The sequence below is a fragment of the Capronia coronata genome (genome assembly GCF_000585585.1).
Source record: "Capronia coronata CBS 617.96 chromosome Unknown acBCG-supercont1.4, whole genome shotgun sequence".
In the NCBI taxonomy this organism is placed as follows: domain Eukaryota; kingdom Fungi; phylum Ascomycota; class Eurotiomycetes; order Chaetothyriales; family Herpotrichiellaceae; genus Capronia; species Capronia coronata.
The window spans coordinates 470,972-492,672 of record NW_006912896.1 but is presented as its reverse complement, the minus strand read 5'-3'; the positions used below and the strand labels follow the sequence as shown (position 1 = coordinate 492,672).

Sequence of the window (21,701 nt, the reverse complement as noted above, 5' to 3'; positions counted from 1 at the left end):
CTCCAACTCCCAGCGTGACCAGGCTCCGTTTCTGATCGGGTGTTTATGGACTCGTGAGGCGAAACTGCATTCATCCTGTGCAAAAAAGAGAACCTAAAGATCAAATGAAGATTCCAGAGTGGCTCTGCACTACCAGTAGGTTCGTGGGTAGGGGTTGAGGTGATGGCGCAGGCAGTGAAAGGGAGCGGAGAACTTGAAGGGGACTGGCGACAAGCTCGTGGTTGGATGTATGAGAAGCAGAAGCAGAAGCAGCGGCACGGCTGTCGGTGGGTTCCTCAGCCTGGGAGTCGAAGGGTCCCTGTGGAAGTCGATCAGAAGTTGAAGGGCATGGAGATGTTTCCTGTGCATCGTCTACTACTACTCTGTACCTCGATCTCTGACATGGGGCGGGCTGGACTGGGTTCCTCATGCCTGTCACTGACCTAGGATACCCTGTGAGAGGCCAAGGATGCCTGGGGACCGCGGGAATGGGGACAAGTCATGAGCAAAACCAGTGGCAGTGGCAGGCAGATCGGCTGGAGGTGCAAGGGGCCGGGGTGCGAAAACTGGAATTTACGAGGCCCAGAACGCTCCATGCAGTCAGTGGCCATAACAAACGGGTCGAGCGGCCGGGTGTAGAATCCCTGCCAGATCCAATGGGATCTCGTGATCTCCATCCCAGATGTCGATGTGCTGAGAGAAGAACACGTGATACATAGACTTAGTAGGAACAGCACTAACTGACTAGTGGCTCGTCAGACCTGCCATATGTAGTAGTACTATGCGGTGCAGTCCCTCGCCCCTCACTGCACTGCATTCAATTGGAATTCCTCTTCTGACTCTAAGTTCGACAGTATGGCTTTCTGTCAGTCTTGAGCATTGAGATTGACAGATCCGAGGTCGCAGCTTCACACCTTTCGTTACCGTGAGCCACAAGCACCTCCTTTGTTAGCGTGTACGGCTCTATTGTCGCGGTCAGCTGTCGAATATCCCGCGGTCACCACGCCACATCGAATTCGTCAGCAAGTGACCGCACTCGACGGCACCTTGACCTCATGGCGGTGGACGACCACACAACGACCTATTAGTATTTTCTACAACAGCACGCATTAACGCCATGGCTCCCGACAGGGGTCCTCACTCTCACTCTCGCTCTCGCTCTTCCTCTACCTCAGTCTCCGACCACGAAGACCATTCACGGTCGCTTCCCTCCTCATCAGCCGTCCTTGCGCGACCGGGTCAGCATCTCACTGCGCGAAACCGCTCCGACCATGCCTGCTATGCCGGCTCATCCACGGCCGACCCGGCCCTTGATGGAACCAACTTCACTTTGCGCGGGTTAGCGGTAGGCACAGGAATCGGTATAATCATTTGCTTTTCAAACACATACTTCGGTCTCCAGACAGGATGGGTCTCCGGTATGGCCATGCCGGCGTCCTTGATCGGATTCGCAGTCTTCAAGGCCCTCTCGCCGTATCTTGCCCTCCCCTTCACCCCCGTGGAGAATGTGCTGGTGCAGACGGTGGCGGGAGCTGTGGGAACAATGCCCTTGGGTCTGGGCTTCGTTGGGGTGATGCCGAGTCTGGAATTTCTTCTCACAAAGAGTGAAGGTGCACCGATAGACCTCAGCTTATGGAGACTCTTCGTCTGGGGCGTCGGTCTTTGCCTTTTTGGCGTCGTGTTTGCAGTTCCGCTGCGGAAGCAGGTCATCGTCCGCGAACGGCTGAAGTTCCCTAGCGGAACTGCCACCGCCCTCATGATCTCCGTCCTCCACGGAGGGGCTAAGAACGAAGGAAGCAAGTCCAGCGATATTGCAACGCAAGGCACCGAGGAACGCGAGGGGCTGCTGAGAGAGAGCGAACGAGACGACCAGACGAGCCGGTCAGATGAGCATGATGTCCGAGCTGACTGGAAGAAGCAGATCCGCCTTCTCGTTGTCGCCTTTTCCGGATCTGGAGTCTACACATTACTGCAGTATTTCGTTCCAGTCCTCCACAGATTACCCATTTTCGGCACGTATCTCGCGCACAACTGGGTATGGAACCTGAACCCGTCTCCAGCATATGTTGGCCAGGGCATCATTATGGGCCCGGCGACGACCTTCCACATGCTTCTCGGCGCCATCATTGGCTGGGCCATCCTCAGCCCAATAGCCAAGCACAACGGATGGGCCCCGGGACCTGTTGACGATTGGGAGACAGGAAGCAAAGGCTGGATTGTCTGGGTCAGTCTAGCAATCATGCTTGCCGACGCGATTGTGAACTTGGGCTGGCTACTGCTTCTGCCCACGATCAAGTATACCCCCAACTGGATCAGATCAGTGAAGGACTACTACCGCGCCAGTTCCTCCTGGGCTGACTTCCTGCCTGGGAGGCGTGTCGCGGGATATCTCTCGCTCGACACTTCCCCACGCGCGCAAACCCAAAAGCCGGCTGCGGATGACACCGACGAGCTTCCCAACGACGCACCACCAGAGCATCTGGTGTCCGGTCGCACCGTGGCCATTCTGCTACCACTGACTCTGGTCCTCTGCGTTATCTGCATCCACATCACCTTCGGGAGATACATCCCCATCAGCCTCAACATTCTCGCCATCCTCCTTGCACTAGTTCTGTCCATAATGGGCGTGCGTGCGCTGGGCGAAACAGACCTCAATCCAGTATCTGGCATATCGAAGCTAACCCAACTAGTCTTTGCCCTTATCACGCCCGCAGGCAAACACGCCAACCATGCAATTGTGATCAACCTCCTGGCCGGCGCCGTCAGTGAAGCTGGCGCATTACAGGCCGGCGACATACTTCAGGACCTGAAAGCCGGGCATTTGATCGGGGCGAGCCCTAAAGCCCAATTCTACGGACAGATGATTGGAAGTCTGGTGGGCGCGTTCGTCTCTGCTGCCGTCTACAAGCTCTATGTCTCGGTATACCAGATCCCCGGCGAACTGTTCGAGATCCCCACCGCGTATGTCTGGATCTTCACGGCCCGCCTCGTCACCGGGAAAGGGTTGCCGCCCATGGCATGGCAATGCTCGCTCGTTGCAGGGGCGGTTTTCGCCCTGACCACCTCCCTGCGGATCTACATGCTTGCATATCGCGACGAGAAGCCGTGGTGTCGCAAGTTCCATCCCTGGATTCCCGGCGGCATTGCGGTGGCGGTCGGCATGTACAATACGCCCAGTTTCACGCTGGCACGCACTGTCGGCGGCATCATCAGTTATTGGTGGGTCGGCTGGAAGCAGCGAAGCGAGACGAAAGTGATCGTGCTCGCCAGCGGCCTGATCCTTGGCGAGGGTGTCATGAGTATCGTCAATCTCGTGCTGGCGAGTCTGGGTGTGCCTCATCTGTGACTTGTTCGAGGTATATGGTCGCCCGCCACGGCCATGCCATCCACTCGCTCCAAACCTGTGGACTGTTGAAGTGGTGATCAGCGGAGGGCAATTGGTGGTGTAGCAGAGCTCTATCGACTGACCTACTGCGATGGCCTTTACATCAGGCGGAACAACGATTGTGAGGACGACATGAAAACATGAATCAGACTTATGGATGAGACGCCAGAGGTGGGTTCACCCCTCAGGTATGTGTATATATCATGCTCACTCTTCCAGTCGAGGACATTGTATGATTTATATGGAGAACAAAAGAAAAGAGCTGTCGTATTGAAGGTGATTCTGTACAGATACAGATGAACACACATATTATATATATCACATGCACATACTTGCACATACATATACATTTATAAGCTATATATATCTACCTATATATCATCTTCTGACATTACCTAATACCCATATCTCCGACGTCCAGAATTAAAATATTATAGAAAAGCAAACTCGACCAATCCGTCTACGACTCGCGCTTTCTTTGGCACGGAAGACTCAGGTACACCTTTTTGGTGAACGCCAATCTGTTTCCCTTCACGTGGTTGTTCATGTTCTAGGCCACCTATCAGGGAGACAAGCGGCAAGCCATCGGGCGTGGTTTGGCCAATGCCAGGCACGGCTTTAACACTGTGCCACCGTGGCTCGTGAATCCGTGAACGCTGATATGGGTCTGTATAGTTGTATCATGCTTCATCTCCAAACAGGTAACGTGGATTCGAGCCACGCGATTGTGCCGAAGAGGAAAACGTAAGTGGTGGCCTTTCGATGGAGAAAGTTGTGTTTGCTCCGACCGACCACGATCCCGCGTGTCGTGAGCTGTAAATCCAACTGGAACTCGAGTCCTCCTCGTGGCAGCATCAGAGCTGCATAGTCGCCGCGCAGGGCTTGTCGATGCCTGTACCCGGTCGTTGATCATCTCGAGCCTCGGGCCAGAATACCTGAACGTGCATTCCGCGAACCTTTGTTGTGATTCTCGTGCACAATTCAAACAGTTACATTTGTGGACATACACTGTGCCAGACCGTGTCGGCAACCATTTTGTTTTCGTTTCGAAGCAAGCAAGACTCGAATGTCAAGTTGTCAACTCGACATTGGCCACATCAAAGCGGCGATATGGACAACGGAGTCGTGTTGGGAATAAGGGTCATAGAGAAACCCTGACAGTAAGTCTTCAAGCGCCAGAAAATCGCGTAGCCCGAGTTGCACTGCAGCACCTCTAGCGATGTTGACGAACCAGTCGAGGTCATCTTTGTTGCCTGCTGAAACGCCTCCATAGACTACTACCCACAACAACAGGTCTGTGGCATGGGTCCAGAGATGATGGAGATCAGTACTCTCCAGCCTCCCCCGGAGCTTATGGCTGGACTTGGATGCTATCCTTCGGGCCAAGGCCGGTGATCTTGTCGTGGCCGTCCAGAGAGCCAGAGAAATTCTCAAGCTGTCGGTCTGACTGTCCATTTGGCAGTGTAAAGGCAATGAAAGGAGCCTGTTTTGGATTGCTAGAAGGCGCAGACTGAACCATTTGTAGTGCTCCGCGTCATAGTGAGCCACGCTTTCCAAGTGGGCTGACATCTTCACGACCTGGGTAAGATCGTAGAAGCTCTGAAACAACAGCCGACCATCGTGAAAAACGGCAAGCGTCGTGATGACTCTCGACCCTGCTTGAAGGACATGAAGATCCTGCGATTCAATCGCGACAAGAACATCGTCGGTCAGAGGACCAGGATCCCAGGTCTCAAGCAGCCGGGGGGCCTCGAGGTCCTTCAGGGCAGCATTGCAGTCGAGCAAGATCATCTTCTCGGCTTCGTAGTCGCTGAATGCGTCAAGACCTCCCAGAGCTTCCAACATAGAGATCAAAGCTTGGAAATGTGGTTCGGCCATCTCGTTGTTATCAGCATGAATTCCTGCACCGTACAACCTGTGCACGTCGATGGCGGTTCGTGGGTCCAGTCGCCCCGACGTCATTGTGGTCATCAAAGCCTGGATGGCTTTCGTTTTGAAGAAAGTGAGGACTCTCTGGTGGTCTCCTTCAGATGCGTCTGGCAATAGCAGTCGACCCTCCCGAGCAAGCATCTGTGTCGCAGATGATGCCAAAAATGCATACATATGTGCAGGCTCAGCCATACAAGCCTGCATATCTGCGTGAACTGATGACGCATGGCGAATACGACTCATTGGAACCTTCCTAGTATCTTTCCAGAACTTCTCTGGTAAAATGGTGGTATTGTAGTATTGAATTAAAGGCGGAGCCCATCTTTCCAAGAAACGAAGACCGTCAACCAACGGATAGGAAGGCCCACTGAAAGGCGTCGAAGAGCTTGCCACATTGCTTGTGATTATGGGCAGAGGAGTGACGTTCTGGGGTGGAAGTGTTGTATCGAAGGGTTGTCCTGGTCTGTAAGGCCAGGGCACATCGTAGATATCCTCTCGTTGTAGGGCTGTAGCTGTTGAGGGTGATGCAGGGCCGAAGATGTCAGGGGGTGAAGCCGAGAAATGCGGATACAACGGCTCTTGCAGTAAGATCGAGGACTGCAAGACCGGATCGATCGGGTCGACGCTGTATATAAAGTCGAAAGGGTCGCTCCCATGAGCCGGTCCTTCGCGGGTCGCGGGAGGGAGTCTAGAAGCAGCGCCTGCAATAGCAGGTCCTTGTGACGAGGATCCTGGTCTGCTTGGTCGCGTGGCGGTTGTGGATTGCTCTCGAAGCCGACGTTTACGGGCGAAATTCTGCCGTTGGACATGGCTTTGTTTTGTCCTGTCCAGCTCCGCATCTTTTGTGGTTCTCGTCACGCTGGACGCATCTTCATTGACAAACAAAAACCGAGAGCTGGGAGATACAGAGCGTCTTGGTTTAGGAGCCATGGATGCTTGATATTGCGTAAAGCCCCACCGTCTGTCGGTAGAACCCAACCACTGGATTTGCTGGATTAGGCAAGAGGCAAGGCTGTTTTGGTAATACACTTCTAGAAGGATGGTATCGCCTTACGGAGGATCCTTGTACAGAGACGACCCGACCTGCCAGTAGCCTCTGTGTAAGCAATCCCAAGACGCCTTGAATCCTCGCACTGTGGAAACAGATTCGAACAACCGGATGGCTGTCTCCTGTTCTGGATTAGATCGTTGCTGATACAGCTGCCTCCAATGTGATTGGCACCCTGGGCCCTGGTTCACCCACAACGGGGGCGACACTTTGGCAAGGGGTTGGCTGACTTGGGGCTTTTGTTGGTCGAACAGGTGTCGATATGCAGTGGCTCAGATCGATCTCGATAGTTCAAGTCCCTCTGCATGTCGGCGCTTTGCAAATATAAGAAGGGAAACCATGCCAACTCCAGTGATATGGCTGCTTTGATCTGATGTATGCACCACGTTCGAGGAGGGAGCTTGGTGCTTCACGCAAAGGGGGCATCTATATCATGCTATGTCGGCCCCAACGGAGTGCAGAGTAAAGGTAACATCGAGACAGGGCCCAGAGACCAGCCTCAATCTCGGTCCAGAGGGATTTGAAAGCATGAGGAGCACTACTATGGGTAGCATGTTTGGAAGCGCCTCGAAATACCTCGATGGCCGGGGTGTTTGCGTTGTCCCTGGAGACCTTGACTAAATCAAGCCACACCTAAAGGAGCAGCACCTACCTGTATGCACATGCATCTCTTAAGGCTGTAACAGCGTGTAAGAAAGCGCATGGCTACCATCGGCATCAAATCAAGACTATGACGCAGGTTTGAATGCCGAGGGAGGGCCGGAAGGATCATGTCCAAGCCAGGAGAATGCCGTGTGACAGACATGAAGAGTCCGGGGACAGACGTAGAACAAAGAACATCAAGAGAGAAGAGGAAGAACCGGGAGGCAGAATGATAGAAGGCTCAGCCGCCAGTCGCGGTTGCTATATTGCTAGCAGGAGTAGGTAGTGAAAACAAAGGTGCACTAGTCGAAAGAGGACTAGTTGAGAGAGATAGCACCGTTATCGTAAAGGTTCATGGTTTTAGTATTAGTAAGTGCTAACCAGAAAGGGTCTCACTCGGCAGAGCCATATCCTTGGCGAGACCATTTATGACTTCAACGTCAAACACAACGCACGTAACAAGACGGCCTATGCCAGCCAGTGGTATCCTTCTTCTTTGAATGGATGACATATCCTCGGTTTACCGCGGGCATGGCCTCAAGTCGTGACTCGCGAAGCATGAAACGTTTACTCAACACAAGCATTGATGGTCTGGGGGCTCCTGGTCTCTGGTCCCTGGCCCTGGGCGATAACTAATCATGCCAGTCTGCGTTGAGATACACAGCTGAAGACCTGTGAAGGTTCTTGGGAAACCTTACCTCATCGTGCATCGACAAAACCCCGAACACGATATGCGCAGCCGACGTGGACGCGCCAGACAAGAATAGCTTTCATCCCCTGTCATCTGAATCCCTAATCAGTCTGACCGTATCTTTTTTCTCCGAGATTATCCCACGACCGCTCCATGCAAGCGCATATGGCATTCCTCCGTATGGGTTGAAAAGGACGGAGGTCGGAAGAAGGAGGGCGATTGTCCCTGCAGTGCAAGAGCGATGCATCAAATCAGAATAAGACCTACGGCCTAGGAACTGCAAGCACTACTAACCCCCAGAATCGAAGCTACGGTTATCTTCGCTTCCGAGGCAGCTTTGGATGTATCTTCCACCTACATCGGGTGCTGAAGACGAAGATTGCCCAGAACCGTGGCTTCAATGACAAATATCTGGATCACCCCTGCTGGGAAGATACAAGTCTTGAGCCTAACGGAATGAACAGGATGTGCAGGTGGTCTCAGATGCGGACAGTATGTGATGCATACGAGTAATCAGAATGACAGTCAACCTAGTATACGTTGCTATGCATGCACGGCAAAAAAGACAAGGCTAGAACTCGTGCATGGATTTGGCGCGTCGCCTTCATAGACTTGTGCTATGATACCTCTCTACATTACACATGCTGTTCTGGAAAAGTCTCGAACTGATAGCCTCAGATCATGTCGCTGTAATGAATCCAATTGTCCCTCTGCCGTGTTGATCCTGCTAGATAATCATATCTGTAATCATCCAGCTACTGTCCATAACTGCAGAACATAGAACGCATTCACGATAGGAGTAGGTATGTATCTCACTCTGCAGACAGTGTGCTGCGGAATAGACTCAGTGACGTCATAGTGACCGTCTGACGGCCGCATTTTCTCCCCAGATTAGTGTCGGCAAACCTGCCAGATGAATGCCTGCCTGTCCATCTCCTACTAACACCTGAGGAGTGTGTCGCGACAGCCAGAACGAGGCGCCATCGGCTCCAAACACAAGCCTTGGTCACACTTCGCTCATTCTCAGATGAATTGGACGGTCTCTGGCCCTCGCTTGGACCCGTGTGCCACGCTCTCTTGTCCATCTTTGCTATGCTACCAAGGATCAACCATCGAAGACCGAAACCTTCAAGCGTGTCATTCATCGACGACTTCTTCCTTACATGTGCTCTAGACTACCACGAATCTACACGAATCCCTGCCAGGCCTTGATACACTCTCGAGAGAGTCGGACGAAATAGTCATCATGCCCTCCGTCAGAGACATCGCCCAACCTGATGTCTCTTCCCCGTTCTCAACAAATCCGGTGATCGAAAAGGCGCAGTCGCAATGGCTGTTCACTCCCGAAGAACTCCTCCTGGCTCCTAGCCTCGTCGAAGGAATGCCGGTTGCCCAAGAACTGGCCAATCGTCAGAAAGGTGTCAATTTCATTACTCAGGTGGGAATCATGTTGAAGCTGCCACAGCTAACATTGTCGACGGCCGCTGTCTACTTCCACCGATTCTTCATGCGCCATGCGATGGTCCAGAGCAATAAACCAGGGCTACACCACTACTCGGTGGCCGCGACTTCCTTGTTCCTGGCAACCAAGGTCGAAGAGAACTACCGAAAAATGAGAGAGCTGGTGGTCGCATGTTGTCGAGTGGCTCAAAAACAACCCAATCTGGTGGTGGACGAACAGAGCAAAGAGTATTGGAAATGGCGAGACACAATCCTGCACAACGAAGATCTCCTGCTCGAAGCCTTGTGTTTCGACCTGCAACTGGAACAGCCCTACCGCCTCCTCTACGACTTTCTTCGCTTTTACGGCGTCCAGGAGAACAAGCCGCTGCGGAACGCGTCCTGGGCCTTCCTCAATGACTCACTGGTTACGACCATGTGTCTTCAGCTGACTGCTGGCTCGATCGCAGGGGCTGCCTTGTATATGGGCGTCAAACTTGCCGGGGTGAGTCTGCCCGACGATGCACGAGGAAGGCCGTGGTGGGAGCAACTGAAACTTGATATACACGACATTCAGAAGGGCTGCAACTTGATGGCGGAGGTCTACGAGAATCCTACGTTGCCGCGACAAGGCCAAAAGGACGCTTACACTAAAGAGGAGGATCTCGCCATGTTCGATCGAACGCGGCTGGCCACTACACCACAGTATAACCGCTCGCCGACTGGAAGTGCGAGGAGTGGCAGTGCTGGCGTCAAACGAGACAGAGATGCGACTGAAGAACAATCCAGTGAATGGGGCTCCGGTGTCCCGGCACAACCTGCAGAGGAGGCTCAGTCGCAGCGATCACCCAAGCGACCTCGATTAGACACAGGAGACAACAATGCCAGTCTCCCCAGACATACCTCTCAACCGAATCCCGCTCCATCCGTGCGGGAGGGTGGTGGCTACAATGGCTCAGGAGACTCTGTCGACGAAGTGCAAAAGCGGATCGATGAGATTGTCAACACTTCATCCGCCGGACTGCCGCGACCACCTCCGACTCGTGAATCGTCTAGGAGACAAGAGTTTCAGGGCGACAGATCAAGAAGACAGTCTTCGTCAGGATCGAACTGGAATGGCGCTCGGGATAGAGCCCCATCGCACAGCCGGTCAGAAAGTCAAAACCATGCGTCGATTGAACAACACAATGGCCACGAATCTTCCAGCGTAACTGACCGAGCACCACCCGCTCCGGTAGATGATAGACCGCCGCCGCCGCCACCACCACCGACGCACCCTGAGCAAACCCAGCATGGCACGAATGATGAGATCGACGACGCTGAAAAGGTTGACTACGGCAGCGAAGAGGGCGAGTTGTAACTCCTGTGCTCGTGCGCAGCCCCAAGGCGGGATCACAACAGCCGACATGACTGCGCTGACCACATAATCAACTTCACAGATACGCCGATTAGTATTTCCAATCGAGAAACACGGGCTAGCAGCTGACAACCCTGAACAATCGAACTTGAATCATGATTGGCGTGGAAGCGACTGCGGAGGATTCTTGGGGTAAATTCCACGGTGGCGGAAATCCTCGGCCCGGTCGACATGACGTCGACTCCGCCCGTGGATTTCTAATAAGCCGCATTGCGTGCTCGCCTGCGATCTCAGCAACCCGCGTATATAACCCGCCAGCGGCGCGAGACATGCCCTCCATTTGACAACAACAATAACGACAACGACAACGACGGACTGAGCACACCACACAAGACCATTGTCACTGTCAACTCTGCCTCTCTCTTCGCCACAATGTCGACCACAACCACTCAGAAAACCTCGACCTCCACCACCCTCTCCGGGGTTCAAGACGCCTCCTATGTCCCACGAGGACCGGTCAGCACACAGCTGAACTTCTTCAAGGAACCAGCTGATGGGTCCAAGCCACACAACTACGTCGAGGAACCACCTGAAGGCCAACCGCAGCGCAACTTCGGCGAGGACGCGGTGGAGGTGCAGATGAATGACATTCGGGGAAGAGAACGCGACTTCAACTTGGACAAGGACGCTTTCGAGGCTATACAAGGGGTGCCATCAGAAGAGACGGAGTTCGTGGACGATGAACACATCAAGAAAGTGTATTACCCGGAGGTGGAGAAGTTGTTGTTAGACAACGTTCCGGGCGCCCATAAAGTCACCATTTTTGACCACACCATCCGCCGGTCCAATCCCGACGCCCCTCGCGCTCCCGTCACCAGAGTTCATGTCGATCAAACAGGCCGATCAACCGAGTGGCGGGTGAAGTTACATGACCCCGAGGAGGCCGAGGATTTACTCAAGGGCCGCTATCGCATCATCAATGTCTGGCGACCTATCAACGGAGTCGTCCAGGCCCATCCTCTCGGGTTCGCCTCTGCTGACACTGTCGACGACGAAGATCTGGTCCCTGTCGAGCACCGCTACCCTCATCGCACGGGTGAGACCGCCGCAGTGAGGTACAACAAGAGGCAGCAGTATTACTACTGGTCTGGAATGGATAACGACGAAAGACTGCTTCTCAAGTGCTACGACAATCAGGAAGGAGTCGGCCAACGGGTACCTCATACGGCCTTTGTTGATCCTAGAACGCCCCCTGGCGCCAAAGGCCGGGAGAGCATCGAGGTGCGAGCGTTGGTGTATGGCTAGACAGATCCAGCTGGGTCAGGCAGGCTGTCTTGCCAGGAGGTCTTCTTCAAAATGACGCATGCGTGAATGCCAGCTGATCCGGTATTGGTTCTGGCTCGCTTGAATAATAATGTACATTAGAGATGGTTCATGCGAATATGGAATGATGATATTTACGATACTCTTTGCGGCTCATCTGGTCGCCTCTTGGTCTCAGCTCATGGGCCAAAGGGGACTCCCCTCCCTTTTTGCTCTTTTTCTTCACGTAGACCTCCTTCGAACTGGTGTAAGAGGTACCCCTACCAGCCAAATTTCTCCACCCAGACTTCTAGATTCCAGCCTTGATGGACCAACTGCGCCGCAATGTTTCGGACATCCCTCACCAGTCCGTCGGGGCCGGAAACGATGATACACAGCTTCTCATCACGCGACCGTGATCGTCTGCTGATGTCCGAGTTGTCATCCGACTTTGATTTCGACATGGATGATCCGTGGTGCGTCCGGTCTGAGCCAGGAGGCTGTGCGCCGAGTGTGAGTGTGTTGGAAGACGAGGATCGAGACGCCGGAACAGATGTCACCCAGTGCCAGAGCTCTGTTGACATGTCGGGGCGTCCTCCGTCTAGGCCGGGTCTCCTTGTATCGAAAGTGTGGGTGACAATTGACGCCACTTCTTGGTGCCCATCATCCTTGGAAGGAGCTTCCACATAGACATCTCCAGGGTAGCCTGCCTTCACAGTGTGCGCTCGGGGGAACATGGAAATCCACTGATCATGACGTGGGTCTTGTCGGACCCAGAAATGGCCATACGCCGATGGTTCAGTCAATGGACCACACTCGCGAACTGCTGGGATTATTCTCTGCCCACCGGCGTACACAGTCCTCGAGCTGACCAGCGCCTCTGCTTGCAAGTCCTGCTTCACCCGCACATCCCAGGCAAGAGGATATGTGACAGCAATGCCGCTTCCGCCAGCGACGAAGCAAACGCGGTCGGCGCCACGGGCGGCCTCTAATGCTTCGATTCCGCCATGAGGTCCATCGAGGGTGACTTCGCAGTGCTGATGATGCCGAGCGAACTTCAGCAAGTCATGAGAAAAGCCATCAATAGAGCGTATAACCAATAGAAGCGGCCAGGATGTGGTTGTACTATCCCTAGGAGGAGCCGGTGAGGCGATCGTGAACGGATGCGCTTGAAACCGATATTTGAAACCCATGGATGGAATGGTGAGGAACACGTGTTGCCCGGGAAGCCAGCCATGGTGGAGATGTGACCTTATCCCAAAGGTCGTCTTCCGTAAGTCAATCTCGCAGTGAAGCAGAATGGTGTGCTCATCGGGAGCCACCTCCAAGGATGCAATGACTCTTCGACTCGACAGGGAAATTCGCCACAACAGTCTATCAATCGCCCAAATTGCAAAGGTGGCCAGCACGTACGGTCGGGCCGTTGGATAATGAAAAAACAAGAACACCAGTGCTGCCACCTGGAAGAATATGTGAAATCCCAAGAACGCCTCGTAGTATAAGTGACGAAACCAGCCAATGCTGGTGATATAGATGATCAAATAGGAAAGAATGGCGCTGATACCCAACAGCACAACTCTAGCGGTGAGATAGCGCAGGAGGGTGAATCCTAGAGGCCTCAAGATGGCATACCAGGTGGCGAACATCCCAAGCATATGAAGGACCGCAAAGGCTATCATCCACTCCCCCAGCCGTCGATGGAATAGATTCAGCCCTTCGTAGGACCATCCTGTGATGGCCTTGATTGGCTGATTTGTTTTTGCTGCCAGCAGGTACAAGATGGGGAGATTGACGACGAACAAGAGGCCTGCTCTGTCAGCAAGAATAAACACCCCTGTCTCGGACAAAGGCACCCGATAGAACAAATAGAATAGATTAAGGGCGAAAAAGAACAGAACAGTCAGCGTGGTGCCGTTGTTGGGCAGGACGTTTCGTGGAGAAGTCAGAGCCCGTATTGGCCGAGGCTGGTGCATGAGAACACTTCGCACTCTGTCAAGCAGAGCGGGGCCCTCTCTTGTAGATGGTTCTGGCGAACAAAGTAGAGGTGTGGTCTCTGCAGGATCATTCTTCTGCGGTGGTGTTGCGCTGCCTTCCAATGTACTGCTCGATGATGACGACGTAGTCAGCGCAGCCACGCACTCCCGCTCTCTTTGCTGGCCCAGCCGAGCCCATCTTTTGTAGAGTCCATAGCCACCGCACAGGGCAACTATCAGGGCGATGAGGGCGTAATAGGTCAAGACGAACTTCCGATGCCAGAGGATGGCTTTGATGAGCTCCCGAATATGGTCTGAGGATGGAACCCGAGGACGTTCTTCGAGGGCCAGGAGAATATCTGCGGAGGACTTGAGCGAGAGGCGAAGAACATCGAGGAGTTCAGGAGATAACCCTTCAGCCATGGCCTGAACTGCAGTCGTCACACGAAAGCCGGGCGTCTGCAGCAAGTGAGAGAGGTGTTGTACTAGTACTAGGTAGAGGGGAGGTGTAGGGGCGGGATTATCTTATCTGATTAAATTTGATCAGATCATCTGCCAAGATAAGACAAGACCTAACCGATATGGCCAATATCACCGCTATCTTCCAGTTTCCTTGTCCGAGTCTACTTGGACTTCAACGAATATAGGTACCACATGATAACGGATCGCACGCTACCTCCAAGATGAAGACCGCGTCCTCAAGGGTAATATGGATTGTGAACGCCCCAGAGAGATTGGCGCCCCCTTTATGGAAGGTGAGGAAAGCTTTACAAGAGGGTTATGTCCCATTTTCGCGCGCGCAACAGCAAATGATCTTGCACACAAGTGGCCTCTAGCATCGCCAGGCAGTGTTATGGGTAGTCCCTCTGGCCTTAAAATTCCAGAGTCCAATGCGGTGAAAAAGGGTCCATGACATTGAACCACTACGCTCACCTGAAGAGGCTGCTCGAGTCAACTTGAAGAGAATGGCATGCCGCACTGTTGACTACCAAGCCGTTCGAAGGAGAGGACATTCCCGACATGTTGATCAATGAATGCTGCGAGATTCGGAAACCGGCCCACATTCCATCTCTCGCGGCTCGTTCCCTGGTCACCGTCCGCAGTCGGCAATGTTTGTTGGGCACGAGGAACGAGAAACGCGGAATCTGTTTGTTCGGGCGCATCAATAAATGGTTCTCTTTGTCTTCTTTCCCTTTGTTCTCTCCACGATCTCCTTCCATCTTCTCTCACTAACTTGTCTCCTTAACACTACGTCCAACTCCAGTCGCTCTTTGACTTCTCCTTAGCATCGGTGGCAGCAATATTCAAAAAAATTGAACCAGATCACTCGCCAAAATGCATCGAACCGGTCTACTAGCCTTGCCGTTGCTCCTCTCCTCTCTCGCACTCGCCAGTCCACAGGTCAACACAGGGACGCTGAGCGGACTGCCTGCCTGTGCTGTAAGTCACCATGATCCAAAGCACGGCTCCTGGAACGCGGCTCCATACTGACATGGACTTCTCTCAAAGCAAGATGCGGCCAGCGCTGCTCTGGTGTCCTCGGGATGCCCGCTGACCGACACATCCTGCATCTGCAGCTCGACGGCATTCATCAATGCCATCACCAACACGGTCACGCAGTCTTGCTCTCCCGCTGACGTTGCAAGTAAGCCAGCCTATCCCTGTGCACTTCCATTCGAAACTGATCCCAGGCTAATCTCGGTAACAGCTGCGGTGGAGTTTGGCCGGACCATCTGTGGCCCGGCTCTTGCTGCAGGCGCAGGCTCGTCGCCCAGCTCTACGCAGGCATCCAGTCCCTCAACCGAGGCCGCTGCAACCGCTCCGCCCACCAGCACCGATACTGACACCGACGCCGATTCGTATGGTGCATCGACGACCGCGATCCCCGTCACTTTGACCTCGGTCACCAGCATCCCTGACGCCAGCATGACTATGAGCACCACCTCGTGGGTATCGACGTCCACCATGCCTGCAAATAATGCCACGGCCATGATGACCTCCCTCTGCAGCAGCCCGACCTTGGTGGCTCCGTCCACCGGCACCAACGCAAACCCTGCCACGTATACTGGTGCCGCTGTGACCGTGACAGGCACCACCGGCCAGGGTCTCCTGGCTGTGCTGATTGGCCTTGCCGGTGCTCTCGCTTTATTTTAAAAGGAGATGGGCGTTGCTGGGGGGAATTGGTACGAGTTGGTGCTTATCCGCGGATGGGGGTGATAATATACACGTTGAGATTTCCTATGTTGTGGGAAGTCTGGTATCATTGCTTCCCATCTACTGTTGTAGAGATGGTGGAATGCCACGAAAGATAGTGTGACGACGTCTGGACGCTTCATCAGGGCTTCACATGGAATCTAGCTGTTCATCATAGCACCAGGTAGACGTAATAGCTGTCATTTAGGGCAAGACATTGGACAATAATCGGATGGAGTGATATTGCATTGACTGTCTAGTCTTCTGGGCACATTCTAGGGTGTCTTGGGTACATGAAATGCCCTGTCTTGTGTAACCCGATCATGCCTTTCGTTGAGACCTTATATTGGAACATCGACGACATTTCCGACACCACCGTCGTCGCAGGCCAGCCGGCTTTCATAGGCCACAAGACTTCTGCAGCTACCCACTACTTAAATTTCTCCATCCCACAGTCAGACCTTGTGGCGACACGCAAGCAGCTGTGGCATTTGCCTGCTGGTGCTGTGCTGCTACAGAGATGCCTTCGGTTTGTCGGTGCTCAAGTTTCTTGCTTCTTGTGCCTTTTCCAGTTCTCGGGCCATGACGAACACTTTCATGGCGGTGAAGCCCATTCTCGCCTCATTGAGGTCTTCCCAGAAGATGTCGATGGATCCCTCGGCGACTCTGCACACTTGGGCCAGCAGGCGTTTTTCCGCGCGGTTCAGGCGCTTCTTGGATTCGTAGACCGAGCGCAAGAACGCCCGCGTCTCGGGAGTGAAACCGAGATAGTGTTGTCGTGCAGTCTGGAAGATGGTCGAGTAGTGGCTCTGGACCTGCTGTTCAATGCCGGCGCGGAAGACTGGCGATGGGCCATACCGCGACACGTGGTGGAAAAGCCGGACCCGACATTCATGGTCGACAATGCTTAGGATGGTGTTCAGCTTGCCGAGCAGCCCTTTCGGCCACTGTAGACCGGCCGGCCAGCTCAGCGTGGTTGCCACAGGGTTCCAGGGAAGGTTGGTGACGTAGGGGATGCACTCTGGGTCGATGATGCGCAGTGGATGGAGGTGCGGCTTCAGGTCGGGGAAGAGAGGGTTGTCGACTACATCGCCCGGGCATGGTATCTCGCCGTAAGATTCGTACTCGTCGTCATCTTTGGTGTAGTTGGTCGCGAAAGCTCGGCCGTAATGACCAGGTCTGCCGCCCTTGAGTTCAAGTTCGTGTCTTCCAGAAGTCTTATCTTTCCCAGGTCCTGAAAAGCATAACTTCTCCTCGTCGGGGCTGGGAGCAAGTAGCTTCTCGACACCAATCTTGAGCCGGGCCATCGAGCCATACTGCTTGTAGTCCTTGAAGATCTTTTTGGTCTGCGTGGTAAGGTGGAGCTGAGTGGCTCGAGGCTGGGCGGCAACGATGGTTTCGGCGTCCAGTGTGAGTTTGTTCAACGTCGCCTCGAATTCTTCTAGGAGGTCTTCTTCAGTGCCCCCATCTTCTGTCAGGTCTGATGAAGATGCGACTGATTCTGCCCCATCCGCCGCTGCTTCGTCACCGTCACCCTCAATTCGCTCATTGTCTTCGATCTCGTTGGCTGGGCTCATTGAGGTATCCATGTTCGGGCGTTGCGTGGCTAATCGGTGAAGAGTAACGTTGGTTGAAAAGAGAGGATGTCACCCACAGGTCAGGGCGGCAAGGTCAAAACGCGTGAAGAATGACTCTGCCTTGAGATGAGGAATGAGTGATAGAAAGAAATTTGGCAGCTGGCGAGGAGCATCCGCGCTTTGGGGGTTGACGCCGCCGCCATTGTCTTGTAGGATGAATAGGGCGTCTCTGGGGAAGAGAACAATAGGAAGCCAGGAACAGGTCACAATAGGATGCAGTCTTGGGCAGATCAGGGTGAGGCAGTGAAGAAGCTGCTATGATTCACTGCGTCGAATATCGCGGAAAGGTGTTTGTTATGGTGAATGAACAGATTGATTCAAACCGAGTGAATGTCGCCTCGCAGTTTTTCACGTCAAACACGCACATGGCTATACTCTATACACAGTCAGTAAAACCGATCCTTCAACTTGAGGGTGATGTCGATACGTACCTAACCTACGTATGTCTACCATGTAGATACCTGAGCGAAGATAAACTCCATATATAATCCTGTACGTGAAATATATAGTCGGCGCCTTCTTTGCCTGTCTCACTACGCTGCCAACAAGCCTCTTTCTATGCATTAATGCCTCCTCGGATGTTCTGCTTGAACAATGAAAGCCCCGGTGGTCCGATACCTTGTCCAAAGTACTAAAACTTGTCACTTGTGACGGCCCGCGAGCCATTCACCAGTATCCAAGCAAGAACTTGGGCGATCGTGGTCAAGATCCATACCATCAACTTCAAACCCAAGACAAGGACACCTAGGGCTGACCGAGTCACGCCAGGTAATTCTTCTCCTTCACGGGTGCCGGACTGATAGTGGCCCAGTTTCTCCATGTCGAACTCGGTCACGACGATCTTCCTGCTTCTAGACTTGGACTTCTTGTTCGTCTTGTCAGAGTCGGTCATTGGCTTCCTGAAGCCGAACCATGTCCTTGAGCCCTTTCCTTGCGACGATGTACCCTGGACATCCTTCTCATGCGCCTCTCGCATGAGCCGAGCCTCTTCCTCTGCTTCCTCCCGCTCTGCAATCGTGGCGTAGAACATGCTGCCCGCGTAGCTTTTGATGCTTCCAGCACCTGTGCGGGCACGCAAACTCCTGCCACCCGTCCCGAGGCGTGATGCAGGCGCTGGCCGTGGTTTCCAGATCTCCATGGAACCCATCGTGGGATTGGTGGTGGTATCGGCAATCGCCACAGCCAAGATCGCTGAGACAACGCAGTCAATGCTGAAGAGTGAGGGCATCAATTCTAGAATGGCATTGACATCGAGGTGCAGTACTTGAGATGTCAGATCGAGCTTGGCCAGGGTGGGATGTTCTGCAAATGAGTCTGTCTCGACCTGGGGGATGATGGACAAGCGACGAATGCCGGCTCCTGCAGAAGTCCTCGGTGTTGCCAATCCAGACTGGCGTACAGCATTTGGGTCAATCACATTGATCGTGGGGAGCGGGCTGTCCGTGGATATGGTAATATGGAGAACAGGCTTCCCTGTACGGGAGCGTACGGCGGGAGTAGGCGACAAGATGGGGGACTTGATGGCGAAGTCTCCGCCCGTAGCGCCGCGGCCAATGGCAGGATGCTCCAGCTCATATAGCTCTTCCTGGGCGTTATACCGGAGATGGCAGGCCTCCTGCTTTGCGGCACGGCGCACAGCTTGGGCTTCAATGTCGTCGCGGTCCGTAGGGGCCAGATTGTGTTCGCGGGCGAGAGTGGCGGACTGGTTGATGGCCAACATGGCGGCGAGCTTGGGGAAGATGAAGGCAACAAGCCCGTCATTGGGCGACTGTCTTCGGGAGGCCGGCTCCAGTGGACATAGGACCACATCCTGGGTGGAAGTCGGGGTTCGCGGGGAGGTCTTGGATATGGCGATCTCGTTGGAGTCGTACGTCTGCAGCGTATAAAATGGCAAAGATGGATGAGATCCAAAGACAAATGTTGCTTCTTCAGTCCTGATGCGGGATGTCAGTACTTGGAACACCAGGCAATGCACGCCGCGAAAGTGCAAGGGAACACATACCGTGCCATTTCTAAATCAAAGGTTCTGATCGCGCAGCCTGGCTCGGTTCCGTGAGATGCGTCCCATAGCTTCTCCAATTCTCGCTGCGTAGAAATACGTGGCCCGATATTGACGCTCATGACGTCCGAAGGGAAGCTGAGAACACTCGCCGGAGCCGTCCTTTGAGTAGTCATTGCAAAGGGCGTTGACAGGCTACTCCGATAGTCATCCCGGGATAGGGGACGAAGTCCCGGCATTCCTGAAAGTCTCGCTGGGAGCGGACGATGGGGCCCATATGCCTGCTGTGGCAAAGGCAGGGACGGATCGTAAGTGGGAAACATGGAGCGGATAGGCACAATGGGTGAAGGGTCTACCAATGCTTTGTTGTGTTTTTGCCTTTCCACCGCTGCTGTGGGAGCTGAAGGGACAAGGGTCGTGGCAGAGGGTGATCCCAGGGAGAATGCAGCTTCGGGCGACGGGCGCGAGAGATCGGGAGATTGGTAGACGGACGGAGAATAGCTTGCTACATCCAGCAAAGGGCGATAACCTGGAGCTGGACTTGAAGAAGCTGGAGCAGGCTGCTGCTGTGTGGGAGTCCTGCCATCGATGGGGGACATGGTGGTCACCGCTCGACCGATATTCTCAGGTGAAGATGTTGCCCTCCTGGACTCACTCGACCGGCTGGGTAGCTGAGGGACGGGTGGCCGTTCTTCTTCCATCTTGATCACGATAGACTCGCTATTTCCCGATAACATTCTCTCCGATGCTGGAACCAAACTGATCCGATGCAAGCTCGGGGTCTTTTTGTGGGGGTTTGGGAGTGCAATCTTGGGTACGCTGCTCGGAAAGAGAGAAAAGCCTTGTAGATTCGTCGCCATGTCTGCAAAATCAAGTGGCTCGAACCCAGCAGGAGTATGCAGGAGGTGAGATCCGCGTGAAAGAGGCAGTCCTGCTGCGCGAGAAGAGATAAGGACGTGGCAATTGAGGGTAAGGAAAAGGATCGTAATAAGACAACGACAACAGAACAACCAGCAGACCCCAAAGGTTGTCGACCATAGACCAGCTAAAGGATCACAGAAGGGGAAGAGGAAGAGGAAGAGGAAGAGAGACGCAGGATGGAAGCAAGGAAATCAATGAGCATGAACACCCGGAGAGGAACAGATGGAGAAACGGCGAGCTAAGAAGCAAGGCTGCTTTCTCCTCGATATCTTTTCTCTCCATTCCTCCAGAAACCGAGACCTGCGCGAGCCTGAGTGGAGCGCGGGATGAGACGGTACGCACTGTGGCATAGCATGACATGGCATGGCATCTCACGTCAGGCGTCTAACAGCCTAAGATAGAAAGATATGCAGGTCCAGGAGATGCATCACATTTTCCAAAGCGCCCGGGACGGACATTGGTCCGGAGGAGGCCAATCGGGTGAGATGAGCAGCAGATGGTGGATAGACTCGAGGCTCAAAGGAGCGACAGGGATACAGAGAGGCAAGGCAGAGAGAGAGAGAGATGCACGAGTGTGCATGTGCAGTCAAGTGCTAAGGAGAGGGAGGAGGAGAAGAAGGAGGAGGTGGGTGAAGAAGGAAGAAGAGTTTGCAGAGTGGCCTCCAACCTCCAACCTTCAACCTCAAACATGGTCGGCGCGTAATGGAGAAGCTGATTGGCATCGACATCGACACCATCGCCTGTCAATGTCTAGATCTATTTCCGGCGGCATTGGCGCCTCAGTCGAGATGCTAGTTTTGCTTGGTGACACTCAAAGTATCCTGTGGAGGTGCTTGGGAATCCTGAACCTGTCGTTATACTATAATCTCTTCTTCTGCGCGAGGCCACTCCGCCATAACAATGATATATGTGGGCGAGTTGGCCAGCACAGCGTCAAGTTGGCGGGAAATTCAACCGAATACTACGTGGTAGTAGGTAACAGAGTAGTTTTTTGGCTCCTGGTCTACTGTGCAGTTGCTAGAGAGAAACAGTGATGAAGGAGAATAAGCATGGAATTCACCACGAACGTTCGATTCAAAAGATTTCGCTATGGTGGTCATACTAGTAGGTCAGAATGTCAGAATGTCCAATCTCAGCTGCTTGTATCTCGGCTCCATCTGAAAAGCCAGATAGATGTGAGCGGCTCCCAGGGGCACTCCAGTCGT

General features: G+C 53.7%; 8 protein-coding genes across 8 annotated transcripts; 4 read left to right on the top strand and 4 right to left on the bottom strand.

Annotated features, from left to right (window-relative positions):
- Nucleotides 1-1,096: 1,096 nt before the first annotated feature.
- Nucleotides 1,097-3,325, top strand: A1O1_04739 (uncharacterized protein; the record flags this gene model as incomplete). Its single annotated transcript, XM_007725628.1, has 1 exon — nt 1,097-3,325. The coding sequence occupies one exon, from the start codon at nt 1,097-1,099 to the stop codon at nt 3,323-3,325; it is 2,229 nt and encodes a 742-aa protein (XP_007723818.1).
- A 1,116-nt stretch (nt 3,326-4,441) lies between these two features.
- On the bottom strand, nt 4,442-6,223 carry A1O1_04738 (uncharacterized protein; the record flags this gene model as incomplete). Its single annotated transcript, XM_007725627.1, has 1 exon — nt 4,442-6,223. The coding sequence occupies one exon, from the start codon at nt 6,221-6,223 to the stop codon at nt 4,442-4,444; it is 1,782 nt and encodes a 593-aa protein (XP_007723817.1).
- A 2,697-nt stretch (nt 6,224-8,920) lies between these two features.
- A1O1_04737 (uncharacterized protein) lies at nt 8,921-10,474 on the top strand (the record flags this gene model as incomplete). Its single annotated transcript, XM_007725626.1, has 1 exon — nt 8,921-10,474. One exon carries the CDS (start codon nt 8,921-8,923, stop codon nt 10,472-10,474), a length of 1,554 nt encoding a protein of 517 aa, XP_007723816.1.
- A 429-nt stretch (nt 10,475-10,903) lies between these two features.
- Nucleotides 10,904-11,776, top strand: A1O1_04736 (uncharacterized protein; the record flags this gene model as incomplete). The annotated part of the gene is made up of 1 exon (XM_007725625.1): nt 10,904-11,776. The coding sequence occupies one exon, from the start codon at nt 10,904-10,906 to the stop codon at nt 11,774-11,776; it is 873 nt and encodes a 290-aa protein (XP_007723815.1).
- Nucleotides 11,777-12,054: 278 nt separating this feature from the next.
- Nucleotides 12,055-14,169, bottom strand: A1O1_04735 (uncharacterized protein; the record flags this gene model as incomplete). The annotated part of the gene is made up of 1 exon (XM_007725624.1): nt 12,055-14,169. One exon carries the CDS (start codon nt 14,167-14,169, stop codon nt 12,055-12,057), a length of 2,115 nt encoding a protein of 704 aa, XP_007723814.1.
- A 912-nt stretch (nt 14,170-15,081) lies between these two features.
- On the top strand, nt 15,082-15,900 carry A1O1_04734 (uncharacterized protein; the record flags this gene model as incomplete). Its single annotated transcript, XM_007725623.1, has 3 exons — nt 15,082-15,186; nt 15,256-15,391; nt 15,455-15,900. 3 exons carry the CDS (start codon nt 15,082-15,084, stop codon nt 15,898-15,900), a joined length of 687 nt encoding a protein of 228 aa, XP_007723813.1.
- A 551-nt stretch (nt 15,901-16,451) lies between these two features.
- A1O1_04733 (uncharacterized protein) lies at nt 16,452-17,528 on the bottom strand (the record flags this gene model as incomplete). The annotated part of the gene is made up of 1 exon (XM_007725622.1): nt 16,452-17,528. The coding sequence occupies one exon, from the start codon at nt 17,526-17,528 to the stop codon at nt 16,452-16,454; it is 1,077 nt and encodes a 358-aa protein (XP_007723812.1).
- A 679-nt stretch (nt 17,529-18,207) lies between these two features.
- On the bottom strand, nt 18,208-20,276 carry A1O1_04732 (uncharacterized protein; the record flags this gene model as incomplete). Its single annotated transcript, XM_007725621.1, has 2 exons — nt 18,208-19,510; nt 19,579-20,276. 2 exons carry the CDS (start codon nt 20,274-20,276, stop codon nt 18,208-18,210), a joined length of 2,001 nt encoding a protein of 666 aa, XP_007723811.1.
- Nucleotides 20,277-21,701: the final 1,425 nt, after the last annotated feature.